This window comes from Bos grunniens, chromosome 4 (genome assembly GCF_055505025.1).
Source record: "Bos grunniens cultivar Pamir isolate PY7600 chromosome 4, Bosgru_T2T1.0, whole genome shotgun sequence".
Classification (NCBI taxonomy): Eukaryota; Metazoa; Chordata; class Mammalia; order Artiodactyla; family Bovidae; genus Bos; species Bos grunniens.
In genome coordinates, this window is record NC_141168.1 from 3,425,229 (window position 1) to 3,444,539 (window position 19,311).

Consider the following 19,311-nt stretch of genomic DNA (forward strand, 5'->3'; position numbering starts at 1 on the left):
AGGATCTCAAGTCAGCAGTAGATCGCAAAAGGCAGAAACTGGAAAAGAGACTGGGGACCAGGCACTGATAACATCCTGAGAGAAGGCAGCTGGGACAAATGTTTAAGGACTCAGCTCTGGATTCCATAAATCAGTTAATGGGTTAGCGATTGCTTGATTTTCTGATTTTCATGGGTCTGTGGTCTGCAACCAGAACGGGTCACTCTGCCAGTGTCTGAGTGGCGCTGGAGACAAGCACCCCGTGGTGAGGGTGTGATTCAACTCCATCCTGAAGGCAAGCCTGGGGCACAGTGCAGCCTCGTCCCACGGGGGCCTGTGGAGCCTGGAGCAGAATGCACGGGTGTGTCCCTGGAGCCCGCTTCACATGGTGCGTCCTGGCTTCCCGGTGGGGCTGCTCCGCGCTGGCTCCCGAGGGAGGGCCCACGTTTGCCCCCTGTCACACGCGGGTCACCAGCCCCGGGTTCCCTGGAGACCGATCTGTTCTGGGCCCACGGGAGAGGTGGGCTTACGTTCTAGAACCAGTGGGGTGGGCGGGCCAGGCTAGGTGTCCATGCAGCCTCCGTGTGGAATGAAGTTTGTTACCTGCAGATTCTTCATACGCCTCACACCTGGGTAGGCCCACGGGCACCGGGACTGGGGGAGAGACTCAACCCTCAACAGAAGCCGTGCGATGGGGATCAGTCATTCGGACGCGTAGAAGAACCGAAAACCTAAGGTGTGTGCGGATCTAGAACCTTGTGGCCCTGTGGTTTGGTCCCGAGGGCCGGGCAGACGTGACCCCGTGACCTCCAGGAAGGCTGGGCCCCTTCCTGGGAACATCTATTTAAAATCCCAACACTTCCTGGGCTTGTGTCCCCACAGCTGTTGGTTTTTCTATTAATAAAGCAAGTGCCATATGCTCGAACTCCTGCAGCAAGAACAAGGTGCTGGACGGGAGTTCTCCATTAAGGCCTGCATGGTCATCTGCTCTTTGGGGACGGCTGGCACCCAGTGGTTCCCAGGCCTGGGGCCCATTTTCAGTGAATGGACAAGTTGTGGCCTTGGGAGGAAGGCGTCGTGTCCTGGGGAGGGGCCCACCCATCCGCAGGAGCCTGGGGTGGGGCAGACGCTGGGGACGCCAGGCCCCAGACTCCGCCGGGACTTGCTCGGGGGCTTGGAGCCATAAGTGCATGTGGTACAGACATAGGCCTGTACCCTCTGGCCAGTGCAGGAGTCACTTTGGGGCACCCTGACCCCACGACGGTGACAGAGAGACGGCCTCTCCCTCTGCTGGGAGACCGAGGAGGAAGGTGCGACTGACCTGAGACCTAAGGCCTGGATCTCCTTCCAGGCACCGGCCCTCATTCATAGGATCTGTGACAAGGACATGGCAACCCGCTCCAGTACTCTTGCCTGGAGAATCCCATGGACAGAGGAGCCTGGCAGGCTACGGTCCATAGGGCCGCAGAGGCTTGGACACGACTGGGCGACTTAGCAGTAACAGTGACAAGGGCGTGTCTCCACGTCCAGGGGGCTCTGACGTGGAGAAGCTGAGCTGCCATCTCACCCCCACCCTGCCCCCAACCTCCCCAAACCCAGCCCTGGGCAAAGAGAAAAATTACACTGAAAACACAGGTTGTATAGAAAGAAAGGAAAAGGAGGTCCCACGAAGGGAGGACCAGCGGCAGGGAGAAGCAGATGAGAACCCCTGATGAATTCCCAGCACACGCGTGTCCTGCGGGGGGTCGGGGGGGCAGAATGGGGTGGAGGATGGGGGCACCCTGTGCTGGGCCCCCGACCCTGCTATAATCGGGGCGTTTTCCTCCTGACACCCACCCAGGAAAGCCAAGGACAGGTAGACAACCCGTCGCAAAGGCACCTCCTATGCATACAGACTTCACGCCATCACACTGAGTGCTCCCCCTGACATTCAAGTAGGAAAACACAGCTGGGGAAGGCGGGCAGCGCTATCCGGTCCATCCCGTGATGCTTGCAGAGCAGAGAAAAAGAACTAAGCGCAAAGAGGTCAGGACGCGGGTTCGGTGGGAAAGGGTAGGGGCAGGACCCTGGCCTCTGGGCCCAGATGACGTCTCGAGCGCAGGCAAGCTCGGAGCCTCACATGTCTTTCTTCAAGCATCTGCGGCCTGCCTCTCAGTGGAACACTAACATTAACAAGACTCTCGACACTAGGGCAAAGGGTCTCAAGTCCTTACAAGATTTTAGGAAACAAAAAAGACTAAAAGAAACTGGGGTGTCTGGGAGCGTCAAGATTTCAGCCAGTGATACCCGAGTTTCATTAAAACTCCACAACCAAAAGATGGAGATGTGTCGGTCTTAATCCCACAGTCGATGCATAATTAAAGAGCTTTAAAAGCCTAACCACTGAGCATCGTATATTATTTATCACTCTCTCAGGATTAGGTAATTAATTGTGAGAAACATTTCTCAAGACCAGCGGGAATTCTTCCCACACGTGGAGAGAACGTTTTCCCCTCAGAGTTCTCCTTTTCCTGATTTTTGTTTCACGCTGAATTAGAACAATCAGGGACCCACAAGGCCCAGGCAGGACTGTCAAGGGCAGACTCGGCTTCTGACTCTGTGAGCTGGGGTTTGCAGTAAACCGACGGTGTCACACGATGGCCAGCTCCACGGGGCCCGCCCACCCTGGGGTCTGTCCCCTGCCGTCGGGGGCTGCTCAGTGGGAAACACAGCGGTTAATTTAAAGGACTCCAAGGAGACGTGGAGAAGAGTGCTGATCACAGGCACACGTGTCACTGATCAACCTTTCATGGGAGATGGAGACCTACCAGCTGGCGATTTGGCTGATGCCCCTGGGCTATCAGCCGTGAAGTGGGAAATGAGCTGAGTTTGCTTCCCAGGTGGCGCTAGCAGTAAAGAACGCGCCTGCCAAGGCAGGAGACGCAGGAGACGACGGTTCGATCCCCAGGTTGGGAAGACTCCTTGGAGGAGGAAATGGCCACCCACTCCAGTATTCTTGCCTGGAGAATCCCATGGATGGAGGAGTCTACAGTTCACAGGGTTGCAAAAAGTTGGACACGACTGGAGTGACCACGCATGCAAGGTGAGTTTGCAGCGACAAAAAGTTACACCCATAGCTGTCTCTTGAGCGGTCCAATGAGGGGGACATGGCATTGCTACCTGCAGTGACTCACTAATGTCTTCTCGAGTGCTCGGGCAGGCCAAGCCGCCCTCACCCAGAGTCCACCCCGCTAATGCCCCCACGCCTGGTGTCTGGGGGATAGCAGCCGCAGCAGTCTTGCAACCACTACCCACACCCCCCGGGTGCCCCTAAACCTGTTGCTCAGTTCTTCTTACTGACCCTCAGGGCCCCCCCGGCCCTGCAGGAGTTCCTCTCCTGCTGATTCCAGATCTGGGGTCTGCGGCCCCACCGTGGGAATCTGCAGGGCAGGGTCTCCACTGTGCAGGCCTCTCCCGCGTCTGGCTGACTGCCAGCACTGCGTCCTGGGCCCTGGTCCTGGCGGCCGGGTGGTGAGCAGGGCCGTGCAGCAGAGTCACTTCCGGTCCGAGCACAGCGCCTCCGTCTCCACCCACTCTGGGCTGGGCGGGGCCTGCTGCCAGGCGGGAGGGCGGGGCCTGCAGCCTGCGCCCCTGGGTGAGCTCTGGGAGCAGACCCGCCCACCTCTGCCCTATGCGGGGCATGAGCGATTCTCCTGCTGTGAATCCTGGAGGGGGTGTCTGGTTTGCTTTGCTGACTTGTTTTCTGGTTTTTAAAAATTATTACTTGTTTGCCACACCACATGGCCTGAAGGATCTTAGTTCCCTGACCAGGGATTGGACCTGGATCTGCTGCAGTGGACATGTGACATCTTTACTGCCGGACCCCCGAGGAAGTCCCTGTGGGTTTGTTTTAGAGTTTCCCAGCCTGACCTCGGCATCCTCTCCCGCTTCTCTGACCAGGTTTATTTCAGTACAGGGAGGACGCTGGGCTGCAAAGCACAGGTCAGGGCCCTGCCCTCGGCGTTGAACTTGGGGGAAATTCCCGATCGGGAGTTCCAGCATTTGCTGTTTTTGTCGCCGGGCCCTGGCCCCTGCCCCGGCCTCCCGGGCCTGACGTCCTGGACAGAATGTTGCTTCTTCCTTGGCTGGTGCTGCGGTCTCGCCCCAGCTCGGGCCACGGTCACCTTTCCAGTGGAGAGCCACCAGGGCACCCCTGGAGATCCCCCAGGCTTACGCCCCATCCTCATGACTGGAAGGTCCGTTCATCACACAGTTTCCATGGAAACTCTTGCCTGCATGCTCCCGGGAGGCGGGAAGATACAAGAGTGACTATGGACCACAGCTATGGTCACCCCGGCACTCAGAGGGTGGGGGACCCAAGGAGAAAGACAAGGGAGATGATGGGCAAGGACGTCTCTGCAGGCTTCTCTCGGGAGAAATCCAGACCGCTTTCCAGACCCTTCCCCTGCACTCAGCTGGGTGCTCTGGGGGTGCCACACTCTGGGGGTGCCACGCTCTGGGGGGCTCAGGCCTGACCTTCGCCTTACAAACACCTCTGCCCCCTGTGGAAGACACTCGTCTGACCCTGGGCAAACGGCCGTCTGAGACCCTGCCACGTCTGCCAGCAGCCGGCAGGAGGTGGATTCTCATGGGATATTTCACAGCCCCGAGATGCCATGTCGTGATGACACGTCCTGCCATGCCCACGTGGTTCCGCCGTGTGCTATCATCCAGCCTCACACTAAATCTTTGGGGAAGTTATCTGAGCTCTTCGTTTTCAGATGATAAACCTGAAGGTCAGACAAGGTATGTGACTGCCTCAAGGTCACCGGTGGCAGCGTGGCAGCTCAGGGATGCACCCGCAGGTCCTGGGGCCCTCACGCCCATGCTGAGAAGCGCCTGGTGCAGAGCTGGGGGTGTCGGAGGTGCGAGCAGACCTTGTTGAGGTGATGGGTGGTCCGCTCACGCCTCGGGAACCCATCAGGCCTATTTTTAATCTGCAAGAAGTTTATGCAGCTTTTTATACATGATGGGCGTGTAGTGAGGAGGCCAAGTTGGAAACACTTACTGGCTGTGTGACCGCAGAGAAGTCACGCAATGCTTCTGAGCCCAAGTTTCTGCAGCTGCGGCAGGAAGTTCGTTCCTGTTTAGTCATGTCAGGTGAGCCGTGGAAGAGGCAGTGGGTGAGAGCGAGCACGCCTGCCGCGGGCCAGCCCCGCCTGGCAGTGTTATTAGCAGGCGGTCTGGAGTAACGTCCCTGCCTCGCCCCTCGGTCCTGTCTCCATTCCCAACACCTCTCCTGCCTCCTTTGGGGATAAAAAGAGTGAAGCTCATCGTTACGGTGAGATTAAACGTTCCTGGGGCTCTTCAGTGATCAGCCTGCTATTTTTGCTGAAGGAAGGGTGCGGAAGCTCTGATGGTAGTGGGAAAAAGGAGGCCAGCTAAGCTCCCTCGGGGGGAGTCTGGGACCCTGCACCTGAACCCTGGAGCCAGGGCTGCACGGAGAGGACGGGGGAGCGCGGCTGTATGTAGGGACCGTCCCGGTGGGGAGGCATGCGGGCAGGGGTGGGTGTGACGGGACTCGAAGGCCGAGAAGGAAGCGGAGGATCCAGATGAGGCTGGACCGGCCCCGGGGGCGAGGAGAGCCTTGCGGGCCAGCTGGATGCGGCCTGGCTGGCAGCTTCTCCCCACAGGCCTGACAGTCTCACTCTCAGCCTTGGACCACTGTCCTGTGCTGACGTTTACAGGGAAACAGGAGGACATCTCGTCGGGGGTCAGAGAGAGCACAGAAGCAATGAGCCAACACCGAAGCATCTCATCCCGCCCCATGCCAGACCCGAGAGGGTCCCCACTCAACAGCTGTGGCCTCTTCTGTGTCTTTCTACAAGGTAAGACCCCCTGCTGCCTGAGTCAAGGTCACCGCTACTTCATGTGCTGGAGACGGGGCTACCCAGGAAGAACGCTCACTTCACTTCAAACCCCAAAAGCGCTGACTTACAGGACTAGAGGTCGGCCGCCTGCTACCCGGTGCTGCTGCTGGTCCAGGCAGCACCTCCTGGGTCGGGGGCGCCCCTGGAGGCTGATTAAATTCCGGTATTCTCATCATCACCTTCATGCCTGTGTCCCTCTTTAGAAGCGAACTGCAATATGAATTTTTAACTATGTAATGTCTACAAGCCACCCTGAAGCACACTCTTTACCAAGTGACATGACCGTGGTGCTCAAGGGTGAACGGCTGTCAGGTGAGGGGGGCACGCCTCCAGCTCGGGGACGCTGATGCAGAGAGAAGGTTCCAGGGCGACGCTTGTATCTGCACAGACATCCTCTCCAGGGGGAGCAGGAAGCCTGCACTTCCTACATAGACATATGGAGACAATAACTCAAGAGTGAACAGCTCAGTGGTTCTCAACACTGATGCTGGAGGAGAATGGACCACGCGTTCGTGCTTCTGGTGCTGACGATGCCAGCGAGAGAGGCGTGTACCTGCTATGTGACCAGTTTTGGAAAAGTTCAAGTGTCAGTCGCTTAGCTGTGTCCGAGTCTCTGCGACCCCATGGATTGTAGCCCGCCAGGCTCCTCTGTCCATGGGATTCTCCAGGCCAGAATACTGGAGTGAGTTGCCTTCTCCAGGGGATCTTCCCGACCCAGAGGTCAAACCTGAGTCTCCTGCATTGCAGGCGGATTCTTTACCATCTGAGCCAGCAGGGAAGCCACTGGTTTTTTAAAATTCCAAGATAAAGAATAACAGTAGCTTCAACGGCAACAGCTGCGGTTCACCTGTCCCAGGGGCTGTTCTAAGAATTGTAAGCACATCAGTCCATTTAATTTCCAAGATGACCTGAGGGAACCTAGATGGTCTTCAGGCTTGTCTTGCGGATAAGAAAACAGACCCAAAGAGTTCAGATCTCATTCCGCTTCATGGTGCTTTTACATGGTGAAGCTATGATTCAAAGGCAGGCTAGGTGGCTGCAAAGACCCTGTCCTTCCCCCCCAGCTCTGCCGCTCGCACACGAGAGGGCTTTGTAAAGCCCACCACAAGCTGCAGGCAATTTTCTGGGAGATTTCCTGGTCTGACCAAGATTTCCCATCAGGTAAATCGGAGAAGTAACCAACAACCACATCCAAAGAGCTACAAATCCATGGTCTGAATAAGCATGCAGAAGTGAACATGACTCTCAGTCCCCTGAACTCCAGGCCATGCAACTGTCTCTAAATCTATCAGTCCAGCCAGAATGAGGCTCCACGGGCGTGTCTACCACCAGGATGCAGCCTGCTAATGACTGAAGTACCGGATCCAGGTACTTCAGAGATGTTAGCATTTGAAGAACTCAATCAAGAATGGACACTCAGAGTGGCTCCATGAGCTTTGCAAAATATCAGGATCAAAATGTGTATATGGCAGGAGGGTGGTTTAATAACAGAGTGAGAGGCATCAGAAATACTTTCTTGCTGATAAAAACCTGGTGTGCATGTCCCCTACCTGCATCTGACAGTCCCGGGCGAGGGCTGTCCGCTGGGACCTGTGGTCACAGTGGACCCCGCAGGCCTGATCCACCGATCACAAGTACAGAGCTTGGGCAGGGGACATGGGAGCCTAGGTATACAGGTCAGCACACACACACACCGCTCACCAAGCATGGAATAAACCACAAGGTTAGTCAAAGACAAAGGCACATTCCATGGGAACTATGACTTAGAATTTCACTTTAGGGAATCTGGCAAGATTGGGGTGACTAGGATGATCTGGGAAGAATTCTTTACAGGAACATATTTCCTGTGGAAAGTACACATTTTCAAAACCACCCCAGGGAGCCCCACAATTTGGTCATGACAACATTACTTCCCACGGGAGCCGTTTCCTCAGTCAACTCCCTGTCTCCTTGAGAATCCACCTGCCAATGCAGGAGATGCAGGAGGCATGGGTTTGACCCCTGGGTTGGGAAGATCCACTGGAGGAGGGCATGGCAAGCCATTCCGGTATTCCTGTCTGGGAAATCCCATGGACACAGAAGCCTGGTGGGCTACAGTCCATGGGGTTGCAAAGAGATACGACCGAGTGACTAAACAACACACATACACACACACACGCATCTGACTGCCTCGGCAACGGAGGTACGGATGTCTCATAAGACAGCAAAACAGGTGATGACTTAAAGTTTCATTATTGAAAAGTTATTGGCCAAAAACTCTGTGCTGTACCACTATGGTAGTAGCAGTGTGGGTCGCTCAGTTGTGTCTGACCTTTGCGACCCCATGGACTGGAGCCCTCCAGCCTCCTCCGTCCATGGGATTCTCCAGGCAAGAATACTGGAGTGGGTTGCCATTTCCTCCTCCAGGGGATCCTCCTGACTCAGGGATCAAACCCACGTCTCTTACATCTTCTGCATTGGCAGACAGGTTCTTTACCACTAGGACCAGCTGGGAAGCCCACCATACCTCGTGTATATGATGGCAATGATCAAAATGGAACTAATGTAAACAGTGTTGACTGGAAAATACAACCACCTCTGTAACACTGGAAACCATGAACCTTTCATAAAAATTTGGACAATCCAGCCCTTTGCTCATAAGCTTACATATTAGGAGCTTTGCAAAATCACTAAGACGTGCATGAAAGTACAAATTCCTAACAGAATCTCCCTTTCTGAGTTCTCAAAAACTGAATACACCTTTAGATTCTGGGTAACCAACTTTGAAGTGAAAGTGTTAGTTGTTCAGTCATGTCCAACTCTTTGCAAACTCGGGGACTGTAGCCCACCAGGCTCCTCTGTCCATGGAATTCTCCAGTCAAGAATACTGGAATGGGTTGCCATTCCCTTCTCCAGGGGGTCTTCCTGACCCAGGGATCAAACCCAGGTCTCCCCCATGGCAGGCAGATTCTTTACCATCTGAACCACCAGGGAAGCCCAACTTGACCTTACTAAACCTTAAAAGAGTTGTGGGACACTTTTAAGTCATCTTTAACCTCAAATTAAAATCAAAATACTATGTAACTGCATGACATTTGCCCAGAAGAATAAAATATGCACTTTACTCATCAAGATAAGTGTGTGGCCGCTGTGAGGGCAGGAATCTGCAGAGTCAGTGGGACTCGAGGGCAGGAATCTGCAGAGTCAGTGGGGCTCGTGGTCTGATGTCACAGACGGCCTTGAGGGCACGTTTCCCAGTGTGGGGGCTGCTTCAGTGAGTTAGGGGGTTTCCTATGGAGTGCATGTAAACCTCGGCTCGAGGGATGGGGGCTCCTGGCACTCCCCTGCATGTCCTCCTCCTCTTCCTCAGCCCTTGATATTCTGAAACGTTCAACATGTTCAAAAGATCCTTTCTGGGAAACAAAACAAATCAATGTGGCGTCTGACTGCCAACAAGCCTATGGGCCGTGGAGTAGCTCAGAATTTATGTAAGCTCTGCTTCTCAGAACTAACATCTCTGAGTGAGTCAGGCACCCTGCAAACACTTTCAGGGTATTTTTTTCCTCTAATCTTGCCCCCTACCGTTTTTTAAAAGGAGCATTTGGAGGTGAAGCAGTTAAGTCACAGATGAGAAAAAAGCAGCCTTCAGAGTTTACCTTCCTATTATTAAAAAGGAGCTGAGATTCCTTGCAGGCTCCAGGAGTCGAAGCATCAGTGTATATAACCTTCCAGGGAACAGCACTCAGCAGACTGAGCTGTACATCAACCATGATTGATTTAGAATATTGGGGCCCTGTTATCACACCAACACAATTCCCTGTAAATGCCCTAAAGAAACATTTCTTTTCAACTAATCTGCTCAAGCAGAAGCTTACCTTGAATTGCAAGGCAATGAGTTCTTTTATTAGGAAGATACTAAAAAAGATATTCTCAATTTCCTGGTGATGGAGTTTTAAAGAAGATTATTCCTAGAGTGGGTTGAGGCTCTTCCTGCTGGGACCCCAGTGCCCCGCCCCTCTCTGGGGGCCATGGGGTTGTTGCCCTGACCCCTCTGCCACCTGTAGGGTTGTCTGTCACAGGACAGCAGAAGCGTGGTGGATACTGTCCATTTCGTCCCGTGACACCCTCGGGTGAGCCCAATGAAACCTCAAGGTCGATTCTCCTGGGGCCCGGAATGCAGCTCAGAACCAGACCCGTGGGTGCTCTGAGCAGTGGTGACCACGATGGAATAAACATGAGGCTTCCGGGGAGACCACAGGGAGGGGTACCGTTGTGATGAGCGCTCCAGCGTTCAGCCAGGAAGCCAGCTGCACAGAATCAGGACCGTGGTGGCCTCTGGGAAGGGGCTTGGTGGAGGGAGGGCCTTCTGAGATGAGGGAGTGTTCTGTGCCTTTTGAAGGATTTCCTTTCAGAAATTATTTTATTATTCTTACTGTTTATTTTTATTTTTTGGCTGTGCCACGTGGCATGCGGGATCTAGTTCTCCAACCAGGAACTGAAGCTGCACCCCCGGCAGGGCAGCATGGACCCTTAACCACTTAACTGAACCTGCACCCCCGGCAGGGCAGCGTGGACCCTTAACCATTTAACTGAACCTGCACCCCCGGCAGGGCAGCGTGGACCCTTAACCACTTAACTGAACCTGCACCCCCGGCAGGGCAGCGTGGACCCTTAACCACTTAACTGAACCTGCACCCCTGGCAGGGCAGCGTGGACCCTTAACCACTTAACTGAACCTGCACCCCCGGCAGGGCAGCGTGGACCCTTAACCACTTAACTGAACCTGCACCCCTGGCAGGGCAGCGTGGACCCTTAACCACTGGGCTGAACCTGCACCCCCGGCAGGGCAGCGTGGACCCTTAACCACTGGACTGCCAGGGAAGTCCCACGTTCTACGCCTTGATGGGGTTGCACAGAGCATGTTAGTAAGCCCACCGAACCGTGGCCTTGGAACTGTGCATTTAACTGTCAAAGACTTCCACCTCAATTTAAAAAAATGGAAACCCAGTCACAGAACCTTGAGCCTCAGTGGCTTCAGTGAGATTCCAGTGGGAAGTGGGACTGAGCATATATGTTTCTGTGCTCTGTTCTCCAGGATATAAAAAAGCTGCTGCAATGCAGAGCCCAGGTTAAGGGACGCACCACACTGATGAAACATGAGCTCTTCCAGGCTTTGTCACGCCCAGGCATCCCAGAGCCCCTGGTCCAGCCCTGCACAGTGGACTCCTGTTGTGTTCATGGGTTCTCAGGTGGGAAGGTCGAGACGGGTACCCACTGTGTATCAGCCTGGCGCCCATCCATACCTGCATGTCCAGGAGGGGCAGTCCTGCAGCTGAACAGTGACACCCCCCCCTCAACCCAGAGCATCTCCCCTGACCTCGTGCCAACTCGGGCAGATGACCTACCCTCACCACTGCCTCCGTGGTGAAATGTCTGTGACACGCTCATCTCAGAATGCGCTCTCGAGGGCGCCATGGACAGGGTGTCTGTGGCCTCACAAAATTCACGTGGAACCGAATCCCCGCGGTGATGGTGTCTGGAGGCGGGGCCTTTGGAGCCTCCATGATGGGATGAGTGTTCCACCAGCGGGATGAAGGGGCCAGAGCTTGCTCCCTGCCTCCTTCTCCCCCCGCACCCCCATCCTGTGAGGACACAGGGAGAAGGCGGCCATCTGCAAGCCAGGAAGAGAGCCCTCACCAGACATCAGCACTGCCAGAGCCCTGATCTTGGACCATGTGAAAGAGACAGAAGGTTCTCAGGCCACCCAGACTGTGGTCTATTGGTATCACAGCAGCCTGGACTACGGCAGGTGACATGAGGTGCTAACAGGCACCAAAGCACTTAGCATGGGGCCTGGCAGCTAGCAGCAATCAATACACGACTGTTACCGTCACAGCAAAGTTCTCATCAGCACGGAAAGTGAAAGTGAAGTCCCTCAGTCGTGTCTGACTCTTTGCAACCCCATGGACTGTAGCCTAACAGGCTTCTCTGTCCATGGGATTTTCCAGGCAAGAATACTGGAGTGGGCTGCCATTTCCTTCTCCAGGTGATCTTCCCAACCCAGGGATTGAACCCGGGTCTCCCGCATTGTAGGCAGATGCTTGCTTCAGAAAAGAGCTGCTCGCTCAGATTTTCAGAGGTTCAGTAACGCCCGCCGCCGGAGTCCTCCGGCGTCCCAGTGGCAGGAAACGTCCAGCGAGGTGGATGGATGCACGCAGGCAGCACCTCACCCTGCCCGTGGGGGTTTACCCTCTGACGTCTTCCCCAGGCAGAACCAGGTGCTCTGCCTCTCGGAAAGGGAGCAGGGGACCTTGGAGTCTGGACCCTGCCTGTTTCAGAGTCATCCCCAGCATGGCACAGGCTGGCGGGTGCCCAGCACACCTGGCCACCAAGTGAGAGACCGACACTGCAGGCCCCCGCCGGCCACCTGCTGCTCCCCGGGGCTCCACACGCCCTCTGGAATTTAGCTGAAGCTCCAGAAACCAGAGCTTAACTGACAGAGTGCACATCACCACCACGAACCGCCGTGAAGCAGTGGCAGCCGCGCCCACAGGAACGGCGCCCCGCCCCCCGCGTACCTTCGTACAGCCAGTCGCTGAGGCCGTTGTAAATCACGCCTTCCTTCCCAGTGGAGACCACGCGGATGGCCTGCTTCCCGACGTGCGCACAGTAGTAGATATTGTTTTCAAAGATAAATATCTAATTGGAAAGAGAAAAAAAGCACAGCATTAATCAAGGAAGCAGTTCCAAACAGGGTGTTCTTAAAACCCCAAAGCCGGCCATTTGGTAGGCATTTTCCTGGTGCATTTATTGGACAGAACAAGGGTCTCAAGATCCCTTGGGGCTCACCTGCCTCCAACACCATCTACACTGAGGGTCAGTCAGAGCCTCAAACTACACGCAGTTCACCCAATGCTGTCATTTACCACCTCGACAACTGATCTGAAACCCGTGGGGGTGTTAACATCAAGTTGCCTTGACTGTGTTAGCAATTGTATTTTCCCTAGAAGTTATGAAGGCGGGGGTGGGGGGGTGGGGGGGGGTGGGGGGGGTGGGGGGGTGGGGTGGGGGGGTGGGCTGGGGGGGTGGGCTGGGAAACTGGAAACCTGAGACTTATTCACTCAACATTTACTAAAAACTACTTAGTGGACTTCCCTGGTAGCTCAATAGGTAAAGAATCTGCCTGCAGTGCAGGAGACCCGGGTTCAGTCCCTGGGTTGGGAAGATCCCCTGGAGAAGGAAATGGCAACCCACTCCAGTATTCTTGCCTGGAGAACCCCATGGATGGAGGAGCCTGGTGGGCTGCAGTCTGTGGGGTTGCAAAGAGTCGGACACGACTGAGTGACCAACACTTAGTGGGAGAAGTGGGCAGCAGAGGATGACACGGTTAGCTGGCATCATGGACTCAATGGGCATGAATCTGAGCATTAAGTTCATATCTCCCACTAACTCTGGGGGATAGTGAAGGACAGGGAAGCCTGATGTGCTGCAGTCCACGGGGCTGCAAAGAGTCGGACATGACTGAGTGACTGAACACCACCACCACTTGGTGGGCACCTGCTCTGTGCCAATCCTGAGACAGCATGTTGATGGACGAGGTGGGATGTATCATGCACTTTCATCCTACTTACAGTCTGGTAAAGAAGACAGACTTTAACAGGAGAATGCTCTGATGGGGACAAGTGGAGACGTGGGGACATGTGATGGTACTGCTGCCTTAGGACAAAGGACAGGCCTGAGAAAGTGACCGAAAAGTATATATTTTTTAATTGTGGTAAAACATGCTCGACATGAAACCTGCCACCCTGGCTACTTTTCAGCGCATAGTCTGCTGGCATTAAATGCACTCACACTGTCCTGCAACTGTCCCCACCGCCATCTCCTGGACTCCTGGCATCCTGCAGAAATAAAGCCCCGCCCCCATAAAACACTAACTGCACTCCCTGCCCGCAGCATCCTCCGTTCTACTTTCTGCGTCTTAGGCACCTGACGACTCCAGGGACCTCATAGAATAGAAAAGTGCAGTGTGGGTGCTTCTGTGTCTGGCTCAACTCACAGAGCAGGACGTCCTCAAGGTTCACCTGGGTTGGAGCAAGGGTCAGCGCTCGAGAAAGTGGGTTTTAGGTTGCGATCTGGACAGGGAGCATGACAAGGAAAGGGGGTGGATAAATGAGATGACAAGGGGCAAACAGCTTGCGAGAAACCAGAGGCAGGGCTTGGGGGCTGGGGGCACTGGGCACACGCTCCCAGTGACCAGAATCCTGCCAGGCACAGGACCCCAGGGGCAGCGGGAAGCCTTGGCTGAGGCTTGAGGAGGGAGCGCCAGGGTTGGGGTGAGTCTTCTGCAGGTGAGCCCCGGGCCGTGAAGATGGATGCAGGGAGGACAGGAAAGCATCAGCCTGTCACCGCAGGAGTGAGGATGGAGGCCGACTGGCAGGGACAGTGGGGAGGATGCCCTGAGTGTGGCCAGTGCAGTCGTGGAGGAGGCAGAGAGGGCCTCCGGCTGCTGGCTGGGCGACCTGTGTGCAGCACTGGGGTGCCCTGGGGGATGTTACAGCTCTGACCTTGGGTCAACCCCAAATTCTCTGGGGCTGGGGAGGAGGGTGGTCTAGGTCAGCAGCTCTCAAACTCGGCTGCATATTAGAATGATCTGAGAAGCTCTGAAAACCCTACTGCCAGGTCCAGGAGCCCAGCCCAAGGATCAGAATCTAGGCGTGGGACCCTGGCATCTGTATTTTAAAGAAACACTCCAGGTGATTACAGTTCAGTTCAGTTCACTCGCTCAGTCGTGTCCGACTCTTTGCAACCCCATGGACTGCAGCACGCCAGGCCTCCCTGTCCATCACCATCTCCCCGAGTTCACCCAAACTCATGTCCATCGAGTCGGTGATGCCATCCAGCCATTTCATCCTCTGTTGTCCCCTTCTCCTCCTGCCCCTAATCCCTCCCAGCATCAGGGTCTTTTCCAATGAGTCATCTCTTCGCATGAGATGGCCAAAGTATTGGAGTTTCAGCTTTAGCATCAGTCCTTCCAATGAACACCCAGGACTGATCTCTTTTAGAATGGACTGGTTGGATCGCCTTGCAGTCCAAGGGACTCTCAAGAGTCTTCTCCAACACCACAGTTCAAAAGCATCAATTCTTCGGTGCTCAGCTTTCTTCACAATCCAATTCTCACATCCATCCATGACTACTGGAAAAACCATAGCCTTGACTAGACGGACCTTTGTTGGCAAAATAATGTCTCTGCTTTTGAATATGCTGTCTAGGTTGGTCATGTGCAGCCAAATCTACGAAATAGCAGCCCAGGGTAAAAATCCAGCATCTCCCGGGGCTCTTAAAGTATGCATGAGCCTGTTCACAAGGCCCTGGTCAGTTCTGCATGTTTTCTGTGTCTAAATGCTCTGTCTTCCACCCGCAGGGGGAAGCAAAGCTCCAGCATCTATAGAAGTAGAGCTACGTGGACCAAGAACAGGACTCAATCCTTTTTTTTTTTAAGTAATTCTAAAAAGTATATTGTCAGTGTCATTGACGAGGCCAGTGAGAGGGTGTTTTGCAAGCATAGAAAACAGCGCAAATATTGACATTTTAAACAGAATTATGCCGAAAGGGCAGTTCCCACAGACGGTTCTCATGGAAGGATGGAGCTGAAAACTCGTCAAGTATCAGCTTCCTGCTCAGGCTTCCTGCCTCTTAAACATTCACTTCAACCAGAAATGAGCTGGAAAACTTCCAGACACAAGTACACATCCTCGTTTAATTTCTGCAGCTGTTCTTACGAGTTTGCCGAAGGGTAAAGATGTATTATGAAATTTTAACTTCTTTTTATGAGTTCTAAGCCTAACAATGCATTTTTGAATCAAGTCAGACCATAGCCAATTAATATTCTGAATAAGTAAAATTTGCTATGATAGATATTAAATCCATTTTCACGCTGGCTGCATTTTTAATGGAAGGAAAACAAAAGGGAACAAGTTGTAGGGAACAACACATTTTGCTTTGAAGATGTTCACGTTTACAATGGGAGTCTGGGTTCTACAGAGCTTCAGTCCCTTCCAGGCCCCACAAGGGTGTCTGCACCCAGTGCTCCAGGAGCACCACAGACCTGCTGCGGGACTGGGCCAGGGCTGGACTCCTAGAGGTCCCTTTATCTGTCACTGGAGATAAAGGCATGGGCTTCCTGGGTGGCTCAGTGGTAAGGAATCCATGTGCCAATGCAGGAGACACGGGTTCAATCCCTGGGTCGGGATGATGCCCTGGAAGAGGACATGGGAACCCACTCCAGTCTTCTTGCCTGGGAAATTCCATGCACAGAGGAGCCTGGCAGGCTACTGTCCATGGGGTTGCAGAAGAGTCGGGTATGACTGAAGCAACGAAACAATAATGAGATAAATGCAGAGCCCAGTCTTAGGGTGGGCGTGAGGCTGAGTGAGCTGACAACGTCAAAGCACTGAGGACAGTGCCCAGCAGTCAGGGCTCAGTAACACACCCGCTAGTCTTTCTGTGGTTACTCTCATCACGACAAAGTTTTATTCTGCCTGGAGGCGTTAGGAGAGGATTCCTGGGGGAAGTGGCCAGGAAGAACACCCACGTGTTCCCAGGGTGGTTACAAGAAAGCCCAGAGACACATGGAGCCCAAAGGGCAGCTTGTCATCCAAGGACGCCGGGGATGGGACAGTCACCACAGTGGCACAGTTTAGCCATTGGTTCTGGAAAATCGAGGCCCAAAGGCAGCTATACTGCCCGGCTCAGGGCTTGGCTGAAAGGCAGCAGCACAGCTCCAGTGGATGATAAAGCAGAAGGGATGCTGGACTTGAAACAGAAACCTGAATTCGAGCTGAGACTGTTAGACATCCAGTTCTGAGTCCATTGCTTAACCTTGGCCTTGTAACTTAATTTCATGTAACTTAATCTACAAAACACGAGGTTGACTGGATGATCCCTAAGATTTCCTCCATATTTAAGCCCGTTGAGTCCAAAGGTATCAGACATCTGGAGAAGACGTTCAGCAAATTAATTAATGATCCCACTACCACACTCGTAATCGAGAGGAGACTATCCTGAAGGGGAAAGTCAACATTCACAGTGAACTCAACACGTTACTATTCAGGGGGAAACAGATTCTCTGGATTCCAGCTAAAACCCCCAAATATCACTCATCCTGGGGTTCAAAATTGACATGGCACAGCAACTGCCCCTCTTGAGAACACATTCCTGGAGTGGTCACGATCCACTGATCGCTTTCCCCCTTGTTTCTTGCTTCTTCTCTTGAGTTCCCCTGCTTCCTGACCAAGCACAGTTTTACTTACATTTCCACAATAAGGGAGGATGAAAGATCCTGTTACACAGGACATTAGTTTACTTTATAGGGCGAGATGGAACGGTTCGTGTGGTCACGGAGCGCCCACTGGTTCAGCAGTGACGGTACGCTGTATTCCTACGGCAAACGGGATCGTCCCTGTTGTGTTCACTCTGTTCCCACTGGAAACTCTACACAGTTGACCCACGACACTGGAACACTGCACATGGATGAAACACGTCACCAGAACATGGAAATTCTGCCTCTAGACCTTGAAACCTGGCCAACGCATCCTTCAGCAGACTGTGCAGGAGAAGCAAACGGCTGATGGAGAGGCCGGCTGACCTGGGGAGGCTGGCGCCCATCAGGTTCCTGTGTCCACCTGGCCTTAGCTTCTGTGTGTATTACAGACGTCACTTCTGGTCCCCTGAAGGGCTTTGTCCACGGGCCACAGAGCAGCAAGTCAGAAGCACCAACTGTGACTAAGGGACTGGACACCCCTCCTGTGTTCGGAGCTGCATGGCCTCTGCACAGAACTCGACCTTCTGGTTAACTTTCTGCTTACTGCCTGAACACTGGTCAGGGTGGTTGCGGGCTGGAAGGGGAGCACACTACTGCTGACATGCCGCTGTTGGCCGAGGAGAACGGTGCCCACCGGGAGAAACTGTCGCCGTGGCCTCTCTGAGTGTGTGGCTCCAGTCACCAGGCGCATCCTTCTGGGCACCTGGGGGCTCGGGAGGGGAATACGGAGGGATTCCACACCCACCCACGGGGGTCCTGGGTCCTGTGCTGTCACCTGGCAGTGGGGACGTGGAGGAAAACCTCCAGGGCTGCGAGGAGTCCCGTGGGGGGCTACACCCAGGAGCAGCTGCTGACAAACGGCCCCTGTCCACACCCTGCTGAGCCGAGCTGGTGCCAGGCTGGTGCCAGGCGTGTGAGTCGACCTTTCTGCTTGGCAGATACAAGAGTCCCTGTGGGCGTTTCCGAGTAGCCGTCAGGCTCCTGGAACAGCCCATGTTGCCTGAGTTCAGGTCAGGAGACAGCGCTGACTGGGTCTCCACTGGAGTGAAGTTGTTATGCAACGGTGACAGGAAGGATGTTCGCCAACACCCACGGGAGGGTGAACACAACGCCGCTGGGATTATCTTTTTGAAAAGCAAACTGGCTGGTGGGAAATCACACATCAGTTTGGCCGACCATGAGGTGGAAACCGGGACATGCCGCCGACCTCTGACTGTGTACAGTCAGCATTGCTGTGGCGTACAGGGGAAAAGTTAAAGCTCACAACCCTGCAACTCAACAGATACACGGCACATGACTGTTGATAAAATAGACTGTCTGGCATTTTATTCCCTTCTAGATGAGAGAGAACGTGAGAGGGTCGGTGGGTGGGGTATAAAATTTAGTTTTAATAAAGCCAAAGTTATGTAACATACGGTTTTGCACAATGTTTGAGAATCTATATCAGAAGTGCTTTTCCATATCATTAAGCATGCTCTGAGACGTGCCTTTTAGGAGATACACTGTAGCTTATTTCATTATGTCTCTGCTGTTTGACATCTATTCTGGTTTTTATCACAGTGAAAATGCTCTCGTGTGCGTCTTAGGACTTGGCGGGGTCTCTGCTGTTTTCCAAGGAGAAATTCCCATGAGTAGAAACCATGCCTCCTGCTCCTTGTGCAATAAAAAAAAAAAAAAATGGGTGGAGGAGACGAACAGGTGGGCCAGAGAACCGCATGAAGTACTGACCATACAGAAGTGTTCATACAAAGAACAAAAGGAAATCTGATAACAATGCGAATATCTTGTTTATCAGATTTTCAGACTGAACAGCAACACCCAAAGTTGCTCGGGAGGCCCTGTGCTCTCCTGGTGGGGGCAGAGGCTGGCTGCACCCACAGTCAGAAAACCACGTCGAGAGGGACTTTTCTTGGGTAGATTATGTGAGAAAGATGCTGGACAGAACGTATAGCCTTTTCAAACCGTGCCTACAGAACCTGACGCCAGTGGGAAGCTGTAGCCTCTGATCTAAAGGGGAACAACAGACGCATATGTGTGTAGATGCTTGCTGTCTCCTAGGTCAACACGCCAAGGTGCTGAGACTCGCTCTCCGATTACTCAAGCTCATTTCGGGAACTGAGCAAT

General features: G+C 53.8%; 1 protein-coding gene across 6 annotated transcripts in view; it reads right to left on the reverse strand.

The window, feature by feature from the left end:
- DPP6 (dipeptidyl peptidase like 6) overlaps positions 1-19,311 on the reverse strand; it is an 801,122-nt gene that overhangs the window by 111,550 nt on the left and 670,261 nt on the right. For all 6 annotated transcript variants that reach the window (XM_086394726.1, XM_086394729.1, XM_086394730.1 and 3 more), the window contains one exon: positions 12,446-12,566. In XM_086394726.1, coding sequence (XP_086250852.1) covers positions 12,446-12,566 — 121 coding nt within the window. The remainder of the gene's footprint in view (positions 1-12,445; positions 12,567-19,311) is intronic.